General features: G+C 38.0%; 1 protein-coding gene across 1 annotated transcript in view; it reads left to right on the top strand.

Annotated features, from left to right (window-relative positions):
• Positions 1-14,543, top strand: part of RIC8B (RIC8 guanine nucleotide exchange factor B) — a 40,272-nt gene that overhangs the window by 23,324 nt on the left and 2,405 nt on the right. The window contains exons 5-9 of the mRNA XM_068401066.1: positions 1,376-1,529; positions 1,871-1,966; positions 4,486-4,630; positions 4,783-4,927; positions 7,195-7,314. Coding sequence (XP_068257167.1) covers positions 1,376-1,529; positions 1,871-1,966; positions 4,486-4,630; positions 4,783-4,927; positions 7,195-7,314 — 660 coding nt within the window. The remainder of the gene's footprint in view (positions 1-1,375; positions 1,530-1,870; positions 1,967-4,485; positions 4,631-4,782; positions 4,928-7,194; positions 7,315-14,543) is intronic.

Raw genomic sequence — 14,543 nt, 5'->3', positions numbered from 1 at the left:
TCAGTCTGTTTTGTTTCTGACTGTTCCTGAATTATTGGAGAGGAATAACTTCCATGATATAAAAGACGTATCTTAAACAGGAATTAGAAACAATACAAAGAGAACAAGCTTTCCAAAAAGTAGAAGTTGTCTGAATTTCAATTGCTAAAAGAGCAAAAGGGAGATGGCACAATGTGGAACCGCCACCCACCCAGTCTGATCAGACCAAAACAAGCACATTTGTTAGAAATCCTGTTATGTTTGATTGCCATGATTTGCTTTCTCTTTTACGAATTCTGTGTTAGAATTGTATTAATAACATAAAAACTGAGGGCAGCTTCTAAGTAAATATTATTAAAAATGTTAAATGAAGTTATTTGAAAAGTTTCCTTTATTCTGGGAATACTTCGCCAATCCTTGAAACATCAGTGCTCATAGTTTCGTTGATAGCTTTGAGGTCTGCGTAGGTCAGCCTAAATAGTTGTGTAGGATTTCTTAATATATCCATTTATAAGTTTAGTTGGGCATCAGCAAGCATATAATGACAGAATTCTAATTTTTGCAGCATCTGTGTAACTTAGCCTCATATTCAGGAAGAGTACAAGCGCAAGTCTGTATAATGAGAACAGGGCAGATAGCAAACTCAAGGGGTGTGTACCATACAAGAGACCCTTGCAAAGTAAGTTCCATCTTACTCCATTAAAGAGGAGGGAGAGACCCTGTGGTCTAATTTAAATCACTTAACTGGTATTTGGGAAGCGCTCCTCTGTGCTTTGTAGAATGCAAAGACTGCCAGTTACTGAAAGGTAGTGCTGGTAAATAAACCTGAATCTTTGTTTAATGTCTTAAAAGCCTTCTGTATTTCCTGTACACTACAAGGTAGGTAAAAGTGAAAATACTTCAGGGGACCTGAGAAATTGCCACCACACTCCACTGTTATAGGAGGAGGAAATGTTTTCTGTGGTGTACTTTGTCACATTAATGATGGTAATGTAGATGTGTTGTAAAATGTTTTAAGTTTCAAGGAGGAAAAAAACTCTGACCGCTGCAAATCAATGTGAGAGTTCCCCCTGCTGTCCTGCAAGATCAGCTGCTCTAACACACTGCTGGAAGCTGTGCCTTATCTATGGGATCGGATACTGCGGGGGCTGGAAGTAATAATGCCCTGCTGCAGTGTAGCTTTTGGAGCTTTTGTCTTTCTTTTTTCCTTGTCTGTTCCAAGAGCCAGCACTCGGGCGATAATGCATGCCACCTTCTTTAATTAAAACAACCTTTTAATTGTTTGAGTTGCAGGGCCTCTTTTTGGTTGCAGTTATACGAACAGTTTATGGTCAGTTATACTCTGTTTTTAATTCTTTCTTCCAAATGAATAATGAATTTTTAAAATCTGTTTCAGCAATGCCATCAACCTCTTAAGCAATGTTCCCGTTTCTTGCTTGGATGTTCTTATTAGTCCATCATCCCAAGAGGAAACAGATATAAAATACAATGGTATGAATATGGGAGCAATTCAAATTTTACTGGATTTCATGGAGAAGAGAATAGACAAGGTATGGGCTGCAAAGATTCTTCACAAAAGGGGCCTCTTTTGTTAAAGCAAAAAGTGCGCATATGTAAAGCTTCTTACAAACCTTTCAGGCAGTATTTAGCACAAATATGGATGTCCTTGTTTCTAGATCATGAAACACTTCAAAATTGAGAACAAATTCCTGTGAATATCTGAAGCATACTTGTGTGTGTGTGTGTGAGAGGATGAACATTTGGCTCTTTGTTTATATCTATGTAAAGTTCATGTTTTGGCTATCATATAGGACTTTGTTGAAGGGCTCATAGGATTTGAAAAGGAAAATTTGCTTTAAAAATGTTTTATTTGTATTTGGTTTTATTGTAGGGAAGCAGCTATAGAGAAGGTCTGACTCCAGTTCTCAGTTTATTAACTGAATGCTGCCGAACTCATAGGAATATCAGGAAGTTTCTCAAAGCTCAGGTAAGTAAAATATTCATCAAAATTTGAACATGAAGCTAGTGATAAGCTTTCTGAGCTTTGTACATCAGTGCAAGACACTGATACTTCAAAAGTATGAATGTTTTCATATTAAATTACCCACAAAGTTCTCTGCAGTATTTTTTCTGTTAAATCTGTGGCAACTGTCAGCTATAGAGATGATTCTTCAATCATGTAAAACAATAGATATTATGGCCTAAGTTCCATGATACATTTTGTAGAGCTGTTAAATAATAACATTAGGGGTATTGTAAAGGTGTAATGTAGGTCACCATGCATCATGTGACACAGGAGCAAACAACTCAGCAAGGTCTGTCCCCTTACATCCAGCATACCAAAAAAAATTCAGTGCAGTTAATAAAACTTCGCAAAGCTGTATTGTAGCCAGTGAGACTACAGGTGTTTTGATGGGTTCTGCTTAAGCTTTAGTGTGACCTCAGGAGGCAGGAGTCCTTGGAATTGAACCTTGTGTACCCGTGTGTATCAGCTGTTCTGTGAGAGTAAAACTCTGTCGCTGAACAGAGGCACACTTCATCACTTGGCCTCTTAAAAGAGCTGTTTAATACAGTAGTGGTTGTGGGTAGGCTTTTGTAAAAAGAAAAGAAAAAATATTTCCATGCCATGGTTAAAGATCTGAAGGATCTCTGTGGCTTGGTGGTTGGGTGTTATGTTTTCTGTTTGTTCTGCTGCTTTTCCTGAAGCTGAGTGGGGAGAAATTAAAAGATGAGCAAGGGAAAGACAGCAGAAACCAGCTGAGAAATGTTCTTTTTCCTAAGCTGCAGTGATTTTCGGGTTGCATCGTAGATGCCGTTCCCAGATCAAAGCTGCGCCTGAATTCATAAATGGAGTTTATAATGGAAAGGAGCACATATTTTTGGCCTCTTTCATCTATACCAGAAAAGTGTTTTTGAGGAATTTAAGAAACTCGTTCTTGCTGTTTATTGTTTTTGTTTGCAGCAGTTTTTTCCTAGGATACTCCTCTGATCTGTTAAGTAAAAAAAAAAAAAATGTTGCAGAGCCAAACGTTCAGAAGTTAGAAAATGAAGTTGTCTGCGTGTTTTTACGACATCTCAGCGTCTAGATGTCAGGATATAATTGCATGCTGTCTTCTACCACGGGACCACTGCCTCATATAGTGCACAGAATGGATGGATACTGCTAACTGCATGACCGGATGTTTGATATTTTGAATTACCCTCATTGTTAAGTGTTGGCCTTAGGCTTTATTTATTGTGCACTGTTCAAATTCTGATTTGAAGACAGAATGATTAATTTCCTCATGGACTGTCCTATGGTATTCATCACTGTATTAGTATTAGAGTACTCTAAAAGCATTAATTCATTCTTACAACACTCTCTGAAATGGCAGTCATGGTACTATCCCCATTGGGGAAAGTAAGCAGGGACAAAGTAAAATGGTTCTGCTAATTGTTTGAATACTTAGTTTTAAAAAGACGGGGTCTGTTTTTTTCAAAGTAGTCAATACTGTAGCATTCATTTGTTTAAACTATCAGTTCCCAGTGAGTCAGGTTTCAGTAGTAATTGCACAGTAATTTTGCACAGAACATGACATTTTACATTAGACACCTAGAAGACAAAGGACCTGCAATTCCTTATGACAATTAGTGATATCTTTCGTTTCATTCCCTAGTAAAACACTGAAGATCCGTAATTCTTATAGGAGTCTTCAGATCATTAAATGATGATCATATTATGACCCAGATTTGTTTGAAGATCCTGTGAATGTGAATAAAATAATGTAGGTTTTGAGTCTGAAGGCATACGCACAAGGAGGTGGAAGTTAGGTTGCAACACCAGCCATATATCAGGCACCTCCTGCCTTTCTTGAGGGTTGAAGTTAACAATATTAATGACATTTAATGAGAAAATAGTATATTTTAAGAAATGTTAAACAGTGTTTTCTCCCAAATCTTTTTGAAATTTAGCTTGAACTTTTATAAGAGTGTGTTCTGGGAGAAGCACGCATTTCCCCTATACATGTAGAGCCAATTTTTGAAATTTATGGTAGTAGAACTTGCAATGTGACTTATTTTTCTGCTTTTTTCATTATAAGTGTATTCATTGTTGTGTATAAATTACACATCATGTTAATACTGTAAATTTCCTTAGGCTGGTATTTTTAATGCTTTTACCAGATATCTGAGCAAAACAAAGAACATGAGGTTACTGCTGCCTGTTGGCCAGCTATTCTGGGACACTCATTTGTGCTCTTAAACTCCTGATAGTTGTCTTTTTTTTAAAGTCTATGTTTGGGACTGAGTTACTCTTCTGCCCAGGATGGCAGACCAGAAGGCCTGAATATATTAAGAAGCAAGAATCATTACTAGTGCATGTAAGTGTAGTTGGGTTGATTTTATTCCTCTTCTGAAGGAGCAGAGCTTACAGTATTTTCTTGTTCTGTTGACTGTGTTTGTTTCTGCAAGCATTGGACAGGTATTGCCATGCATTCCATGCTGTTTTTCCATTTTTTGTGCTCCTAGGTATTGCCTCCCTTAAGAGACGTATCAAATCGTCCAGAAGTTGGCACGACAGTGAGAAACAAGCTTGTGCGCCTTATGACACATGTTGACCTTGGAGTAAAGCAAATTGCAGCAGAATTTCTTTTTGTTCTTTGTAAAGAGAGAGGTAAAAATTACTTTTTCTTCTCCCTTTATATAAAGTCTTGTTGTACTTAGTATATTTGCCTCTTGCTGTAAATCTTGATTCTTGTAACACTATGCTGGTTTTTGTTTTGTAGCTGATTATAGCTGAGTAATTTTCTGTATCACTCTTTGCAGTTGACAGCTTGTTAAAATATACAGGCTATGGTAATGCGGCAGGATTGCTGGCAGCAAGGGGCCTGTTAGCAGGAGGAAGAGGAGATCATTGGTACTCAGATGATGAAGATACAGATACAGAAGAATACAAATCTGCAAAGCCAAAGTATAGTATTGTCTTCAATTCTGCATATCCTGTTGAAATTTACATGTTTTGACATAATTTTTTTGTTTCACCTTTTTCAGGGAGGCTAGTTTTGTAATTACATGTGCTTATATTAACTACGGTCTCCTGTTGACTTCATGGTCTACTTATTGAGAAACCAGCCTCTAACAGTAACCGTCATATAGTCAGATGGCTCCAAAAAAGAAAAAAATCACAATGATTTAACTTCAGTAGGGGGAACTATGTAAAAATGAAATGTTTGTCAAAAAGAAATAAGGAACAAAAATGTGAAATGTTTGTGGATGGCCTAGGAGCAGTTTCAAGATGCATATTAGAGGTTCAGAGTACATGTGTGCTGTCCATTTAAATGGATACTTAAAAAGATAGAATTGTTAAATGAGAGTAAAGGAGGCTACCGGAGATGATACTGTAAAAGTGTAAGAAAGCAGGCCAAAAAAGGTTTTGAAGAGCAGCTTACTGGAGGCATTAAGAATAGAGAACCTTCTTCACAGGTTCATCAAAAGCTGGAAGCCTGCATTGTGTAAATAGTGATTAGACGGTTGAGATATAAATAGGCAGAGAAAGGGGGCAAGTCCATAGCAAAAAAAATCTAAAGGAGTTATTTGAATCATTGTAATTATGAGGAAGTTTGAGGGAGTTCTCAGGTGGGCCCCTTTCCTTACAGACTATGAGTCTGAATAACTATTTAAAATTCAAGTCTGAAAAGAGTTTTTTAACAAATTGAGCAAATTTTAGGAAAAAAAAATATAGTAACAAACTTAGCAAGGATGGCTTTTGCTCCAGATTTTCCAGGAACTCGCATGAAGTTGCCAAACTACTAACTAGTGTTTGTGGGGTATATCTCTGTAACAGAGAAAATAGAGGTGTGAAATGTGGTTTAAGGTTTTAAGTGGAACTTTGTAAAAAAGGAACAAACCAGTAGGTCTAGTTTCAGTCAGTCAGATTGCCTGGTACTAAAATTTTCCTGAAGAATTGAGTAGGTCATATAGATAAATATGGAAGGAGCAAAATAACTTCTGTACAGAAGTCATGCATCAGGAATCCAATATATTTGTTTGAAGGATTCAATAATCACATAGAAGCTGTTGATTTTTATTGATTGTAATTAATTTGGTGTTAGAGGTTTCAGTTTGTCGTGTTACATCTATGGTTTGATGCCATTTTAAGTAGGTTCTGAAATTGTTGATAGTGGGCATCTGAAGCATGTTATTTTTCCACATTACTGTTTTCCTTGAATTACACAGACATGATTAGGAGTATGACAGGGAGGACTGTGGCTTATTGAAAGATTCTTATTGAGGGACACAAATGAAAGAGAGGATTAAATGTATAAGAGGTTAGAGGAATTATACTGCTTCTACGCTAAGAAATTAACTCTATAACAGGAGGTTTCTCTTTATTTCTGCACTTCAGGATTTCTTTTTCTTGCCCTTTTGTCTCTGCTCTTCTTTAAAAAGCCTAACAACCAGTTACATGCATATAAGTAACACTATAACATCTATTTAGTTAAAAGCTGACACTTAAACATTCAAGACAACTGCCAGTTGCTTTATGCATCTGCTTTTCTGTATTGATGTTAAATGTTTGTGATTAAACTGCTTGAAAGATAATTTGCCCTGAAAATGTTCTTTAAAACTAATTCTCTGCTTTTGTTACCATTTCTGTATTGCCGTTCCCTTCTCTTAACAGTGAAAATAAAACTAGCATTGTAAATTCTCAAAGTAAAGTAACCTTAATTTGGTTTGAGCAAAAATCATCATGGGAGGGGAATAGTAAACTAGTTCAATGATTTTTCCTGAATAAGAAAATGAAACTGGAACCTGTCTACATTTTTAAAATTAAGCCTGTACAGAATTAGTTGCAAACATGTATCTGTCATTCTGTTCCCCATCTATGTCATTATTACTAATGACATTGTCATTTTTACTATCATTATTCCCCTGCTTTGAAACTGGTGTGGATGAGTAATAACGAGTACTAGCGGACTGTGTATTTGAGTAGCTAACAAGAAATTAATACAGTGAATCAACAAGAAGATAGTGTCATGATTCACGGGAAAAGGCTACAAAAAAAAGGTATAAATATGAAGGTTGGCTCTTTATAGTGAAAACTTCCCTGTGAAGTTCAGACAGTTTTAGTCTTGGTGGTTTCTGTTAGTGTGTTCCTCTTTCTTCCTGTCAAGTAGATAGACAATTTACATACATCTTTCTATAGAAATGCAAACGGTATTGTTTTTCCACCTTCAGCATTAACCTTATCACTGGTCACTTAGAAGAACCAATGCCCAATCCGATGGATGAAATGACAGAAGAACAAAAAGAATATGAAGCTATGAAGCTTGTCAACATGTTTGATAAACTTTCCAGGTATTGTATTATAGCTGCTTTTGAGGGAGGCAGCTCATATCCTGGCTATTTATTAAGGTCTAGTGCTTCAAAATAGTACTATAATCAACTTCTTTGCAGGATTAGGACCACTTTAACTGCAGAGAGAAATCTTTAGCATTTCAAAGAAAAGAGTGATATGTAACAGGACTTCAGAGGAAACCTCTTTTGGAGAGGATTGGAGAGAATTGGTAAGATCTAGTGGTGAGGGGACCTGCCTCCTAAATTGATAGGCTGATAATAATGAAAAAAATTTCTCCTTTTAAAGTAGGGCGGACAATCCAAACCCAAGGCAAGTGTACTTATTTTCCCCAAGTCAATGAGCAGTATCTCATGGTAACTACTTATGTCTGCTGCTTATATGAAGAACAAACACAGTGTGAAAACAGTTGTCACCAGAAGCAATAAATTATATAATGGAGCAATTAAAAGGGAATTTACAATCAAGAATTATTGTAGTTTTATTAGAGTAAGTGTGGACTGGATTACAAATGAGCCTTTGTAATTTTTTCTAAATGACTGAGGTAATGCCATAAAAGAAAATGGTACTTAATGTGCCATAAAGGTGTATGTTATTGGTACAGAAAGTTTATTTTTATTTTATAACTTTCTACATACAAAAAGGGAACAGACCTGTGCTGTTAGCTATAGCTTTTTTTTCCTCTTTGACTCAATATGCTTAGAATTTGCTGTTTTTTCTTCCCCCATACTTGTAGCCGTGTTGGAGTGATTGCTTGTAGGTTGTTTTCTGCGTAAGCAAAGTTTTACATTCTTGAGAAACGCTTAATATAATACTAATTTACTATTGAACTGAGCTGTGGGAATTTAGGTAAATATGTAAGTGGATCATTCTTCAACATGGGAAAACAAAGCAGCTAGAAATGTGTTTGTGAGATTCTGTAGATATTCAAATAACAAGATCTATTGAGAGAAATTGAGCAAACCAAATATTTTTACATCTCTGTTAAAGATTAGGAATACAGCAAAAGATATGGGAGAATCTGGATTTTATCTTAGCTGATAAAGGCTGAATTATAAGCAGAAGTGAAAGCAGGGAAGGATCTCTGAACAACTGATCTGAGACTGTCAGTGAAGTAATTGGATACTTTTTCACGTTATTTGCATGGAAAGCAGGGTAGTAGGTTCCAGGCTTTTTAAAAGCGAAGAAAATGCAATGCACATGTTATCTTAATTGAACTGCTATGTAAAATGGAATAATTGCTATGTAAGCTAGAGAATTAAGATGCTGAGCATTAGGGGTATCACAATAAAACAACTAAATGGTCCAAAACTTTTTTAAAAGGAAGATTGACACTGGAGATAAACTAAGACTGTGAAGACAAGTCAGTTGCTATCACTATAGCAGTTACACAGAAAGTCCCCATGGCATTACTGTAGCATAAGAGCCTTTTCAGTGCGGAGGCTTGGAGACACCTGCTGTGTCGCCTGCCACAAACTGACACTAACTAAGCAGCTGCTGCCCTGTGTCACTGCTTATGCTCTTGGCCAGTAGCATTACTTTCACCTTGGGCTTTCTATGTCTGTTACATCCACCTGCAGTTTCTTCTATAGTACTTAGACTGCACACTCCTCAGGGCTGGGACTCTTTTGTTGTAAGTTTTTTGTTTGTTTGTTTTTTAGTATAGTGATTACTGGGGGATAGTGTTGTTGATGTGACCTCTTTAGGTGCTGTGATAACATGAATAAAATCACTTGACTGTTCTTCCCACCCTTTTTGTTTTACTGAGAATTGCCAAGGGCGGAAATGCTGGCAGGAAGGAAAAAGAAAGTAAGACTTGGTTTTGGGAGGCTGCGGGATGTTTTTAATGAATGTAATTGAGTGCAATTGTGGGTTTTGCAGATGTTAAATAAAATGGGAAGCTGCCAGCCTTGTATACAAGAAAGGGTTAGTAACATGCTGATAGTAGTGGGAGTCTCTGTATATTTTTGGAATTGAACACTTCTGCCTCCAGCTTGAGCCCTTCAGTGCTGGGAGTTTTCAGAGACTTAAATCTACCAGTGGAATGCACTTTTTTTCCCTTGGTTTGCAACCTACAAATTTGAACTGGAGGTTGCTTTGATAGGAGTCTTCAGTTGATTCTGGGTTTTGAATCTTGCTTTGAGGCAGACTGCTCGTGGCAGGTTTCCTACTTCTGCTGGTCTTTGTTGTTGTCACTGTAGGAGGGGACATATACAAACTGAGCAGTTTCAGTTTGGTGCAATGCTTTGCTTATAAGAGGGGAGGAAGTTGGACAGGGAACCAACAGCTCCTTCTTCTAATCTTAAACGAGTTTATGTAACTTTATCTGTATAACTTAGAGCTTAGAGTGAACTTGCGTGATGTGCAGCAAAACTGGTTGGCTTAGTACACCTGTATTGTCCCAGTAATGGAAGCTAAGCTTTAAAAAGAGCTAGCAAGCTTTTACTGGAGAAAGGTATGGAAAAAAAAAAGACGTTGAGGGACTGACAGACTTGCTTCCCTTCCTGACTGATGAGGATAATCAAGCCAGTCTGTGACTGGGGTGTTCTAGATTTGGCTTTGACTGGCTATGTATCATTTTTGAAAAGTTACCTGATGACAGATTGAACTCAGAAAACAAATTTGCAGAACAGTGCTACTTCAGTGAAAAGTTATAGCCTTCATTAATGGCTGCTAACTGTTTACACTGTACACTTTGTAGAGGTTTATTGAAACTTTAAATAATAAAGCGGCATTTTCTCCCTTGCTCCATAAGATGCTAGTGGACTTTTGCTCTCCAGGTTTCTCTAAATTTTCAGCATTGGCACTGAAGAATTGAAACTGCTTTGAGATGATATAAAACTGATCCATGCTTTTGGTTGTTTCATGTCTTACTTCCAAAGTTTTTCTATTCTGTTAGGTTGTTGGTGTTTAGGCGTGTTCATGGGGTAATTGACCATCAACAAGGCTAAATTAAAATTAATTACCCAGTTTTGTGTTATCAAAATGTATGGAGGAAAGCTGAATATTGTTTGTGAACCCATTTCCCCTGCCCCAATATTTTAACATAGCCTTGGGTTCTACAAAAGCTTTTATAGAAGTTAAGATTTTGCTCAGATTTGGCTGGATGAGATTACTTTTTAAAATCATTAAATATATATAAATTATAAGTGTAAATGAAGATGAAAACTCTTGATTACTGCAGCTCTTAGGAGATGTAGATGTTACTTAGGTAGTTTGCTGGATGTGTGAACTTGACCCTGAAGTAACTCTATGGGCTTTGTCTCCAGTAAGGGTCAATACTATTTTGTTGATTCATTGAGAATTGTTTGGTGACCATAAGTCAGCGTCCTCTATATTTGATGCACATCTATGAGCTTTGAAAAACTCTCCAAATCTGCAAAAAGATTTAACTCAACCCTTCATTTTTTGCAAAATATCAAGTTAGCCACCTTAAATCGGTGTTGTATGATATTCTGTCTGTTTGTGCCATAGATTATTGGAAATACTCCGTGTTAATTAACATGTCTGGAAAAAATACTAACATTTTTTCTATTATAAATGGTAGGTAGAATTGTATATTAATTGACTAATTTAAAATGTCAGGATGCTTTTTCCAAGCCAACCTTGTATTAATAGCAAGAATCCTTTTGCTGATGAAATGGTCTCCAATTATCACAGCTTGGGTTTTGTTGTACATTGAACAGAAATCAACAAAACGAGTATGTAAGAGAACCTTTCTAAATAAGCAACCATAGTCATTAAAAACCCAAAATTAATCATAGGATGAATGAAGAAGGCAATGTTACATAGATTTTTTTTTTTTCCTCCCCTTTCTAATCATAGAACAAAATAATGTTACATGAAAGGATCGGAACTATTATGTAGTACTTAATTATAAGGAGGTGAATAGGTCCCTAACATGCCTTTTTATCAAAGGAGCAGACTGGTGTTTACATGATGTCTGTTTCATTACAGACACCATCATTAATTCCATGTGTCAATACTGCCCTATAGCACATAGAGCAGACAAGAAAGAGTTACCCTTCAAAACAAGGGAATGATTTTTGAGTCGTTATCAAGCTAAATGGCAAGCAGGAAGCTAGAACTTGTATAGATATATTTGAAGGGACTCTTGGGAGATGTGAAAGTGGAAGAAGAGAATGCATTTTACCAACTGTTTAATTGTGGTGTGTTTCTAAGTACACTTGAATAGAATGCTTTGTTTGCATTAGAAAAAGGAATGTTGCAAGAAGGTCTATTTGAGTATATGGGAGGTCACATAGGATGTTCAAATATGTATAAATATGCACATTGTGTACTTGTATTTATCACAGAATCAGAGAACAGTTTGGGTTGGAAGGGACCTTTAAAGGTCATCTAGTCCAACCCCCCTGCAGTGAGCAGGGACATCTTCAACTAGATCAGGTTGCTCAGAGCCCCATCAAACCTGATCTTGAATGTTTCCAGGGGTGGGGCATCTTGGCCACCTCTCTGGGCAGCCTGTTCTGGTGTTCCACCACCCTCATTGTAAAAAAATTTCTTCCTTATATCTAGTCTAAATCTACCCTCTTTTAGTTTAAAACTATTACCCCTTGTCCTATCACAACAGGCCCTGCTAAAAAGTTTGTCCCCATCTTTCTTATAGGCCCCCTTTAAGCACTGAAAGGCTGCTATAAGGTCTCCCCAGAGCCTTCTCTTCTTTAGGGTGAACAGCCCCAATTCTCTCAGCATTTCCTCATAGGAGAGGTGTGCCATCCCTCTGATCATTTTCATGGCCGTCCTCTGGACCCGCTCCAACAGGTCCATGTCTTCCCTGTGCTGAGGGCCCCAGAGCTGGACGCAGTACTCCAGGTGGGGTCTCACGAGAGCAGAGCAGAGGGGCAGAATCACCTCCCTTGACCTGCTGGTCACGCTTCTATTTATGCAGCCCAGGATACGGTTGGCTTTCTGGGCTGCAAGCGCACATTGCCGGCTCATGTCCAGCTTTTCATCCACCACTACCCCCAAGTCCTCCTCCGCTCTCTTCATGGATACAGAAGTAATTCCCACTGGCACCTACTGGGCTGAAGCAATCTCTCTTCTGCCCTATAGATGGACCATAAACATCCAATTTCTGGATAATGAACTGTCTTCTGAGACTATATGTGCCAGTTTCTGGTGCTTCCCTTGCCACCTTGTATCTCACCTTAAACAGTAAGCACATCCTCAGCTAGCCCAAGGTGTCACAGCTCAGTTGAGGTCTCTGAGTAGCCAGTGCTAAACCGGCCAGTTCCTGAGGCTGGCAGAGCTGAGACTGTTCATACCAGGTCAGGATCAGCTCTGTGGGCTCTTGTGTGGTACTGAAGTTAGCTAAGTGATACCTCTTACAATCCTACACAAAATTCTGTTATTTAGCAGATAGTTGTTCCAAACTTCTGAAGCTAGCTTTGTAGGCAGCCTAGATCTTTTCATCTGTTTGTCTCCCTCTGTATTTTTCCTCTTTGAAAAACAGGAATAAGCTTGTGTAGTGTTCAGAGCTTACAGTCAAGTCTTCACCAGTGAAAGGATGCCATATTTTACATTATTTTAGGACTAGATTATGGTTAGGAAAAAAATAGTCTGCGTTTCCTCCTACCTGTTCTTTTGGTGGCCTGGAATATTTCTGTCTTCATACAGTTCAGTATTTCTGGGTAGCATTTGTCTGAGGAAGGATGTATGGAGTTCAGCCTCCTAATATAGAGAAAGAACAGCAAACTTGTAACAACCATCATTCATCCTGTTCAGGGACCTGCAAAGCAGGAAGCTCATGCAGGAACAGAAAGGTAATTGATAAACATCCTTGTTATTCTATGAAACATGAGCTCAGCCTAGCTCATAGTTAAAGCCTAGAGAGGAGGAAATGTGCTGGGAATGAACGTCAAATGCAGTACAGCACAGTTCATAATGGTGCATTTTGAAATGAGTAGAGTGAGCTGAGAAACAGGCCTTTGAGCATCACTCAGGAAGATACAAGTGCACTTCAGTGACTCAGACTTCTACATTACGTTGTCCTGCAAAAGTTGGTGCATTTATCCCCCAAAGACCCCCCAAAAACCACAGACTAAGACTTGTGCATATGGATGTGGCTTGTCTATTGCCTCTGGTGTTCAATGTCCCTGCAGGTGACTCACCAGGAGAGAAAAAGTTTCTGTAAAGTTCTGGAGTGTGTGTGGCAGGATGAAAAGTGAAGCACGAAAGGGAAGTTGCAGAGTAAGAGCTACTTCTTTATAATTGACAAATGATGAGACAGGATTTCTTGACAATATTTACAGATATCTTACAAGTATCCTTATGTGAGGAGAGGGAGGTCCTCGCATAAGGGGAACTTGGGACCTTGTTTTCCTATGTTTCTCTTTCCTTTTTCTTGAACTGTTTCTTTGTCCTTTACTAGACATTATAATTTATTTATTACCAATAATAAATTGTAAATTATGTGATTCTATGACTTCCAGCTGCAATGTTAAATGTTGTGGTTTTTAAAAAAAGTCTAGGATCCTTTCAGCTTAGAGGGCAAGCAAAGGTGATTTTGTTCTTTGTGGCTATGTTTTTACATTTAGGACTTAAAAAATATCAGCAAGGACTTACTCTTAGGTTGTTCTTCTCCAAAAAAAAAAAGTGTAATAGATCACTACTGAGGCTTGAACTTGAGTAAGTGGTACTGAAGAATTGTTGCAAGACTGATTTCAGATTTCAAAGGACACTTGTTTTCTATTATGGTGTTTAAAGTTTAAAAGCCAAGAAGGCCCAGATGTATATGCTTTTTTCCTGTGAAAAAAGTCTTTGCTATTAGATGCAACTCCAAAGCACTCTGACTTTGCCTTTGGGGGACCCCTACAGCAGGCAGGGAGGGTTCTACCCCTGTTTGGACACTAGATCTTCAGTGTTCATTTCTTGAGCTCTTTTGAATCTGATTTTGAGGAGTATTTTGATCTCTTCTCCACACATCTCCAGCAGATACTTGAAAACTTAAGTGACTCAAGAGTGCTCTCATTTGGGCAGAACCTGCATACTTTAGATTGCATTGCCTGAAGGAAGAGGACTTTCTGTCAGTCCTCAAGTATGGCAAGCTATTTCCTGTCCATTTGAAGATAGATCCTACTCTTCCACATGCACAGAGGCAGAGTCTGGCCTGTGCTCTTCGAGTATGGTCATTACAGACCTCCTTCCCTGGCCCCCAGCTTCCCACCCAGACCTGGTTAGCCAAACCACAGCAGTTTCTTCAGGCCAGTTT

The sequence above is a fragment of the Nyctibius grandis genome, chromosome 5 (assembly GCF_013368605.1).
Source record: "Nyctibius grandis isolate bNycGra1 chromosome 5, bNycGra1.pri, whole genome shotgun sequence".
NCBI classification, from domain to species: Eukaryota; Metazoa; Chordata; class Aves; order Nyctibiiformes; family Nyctibiidae; genus Nyctibius; species Nyctibius grandis.
Note: the sequence above shows the minus strand (reverse complement) of the source record. Positions and strands in the feature narration are given on the sequence as shown.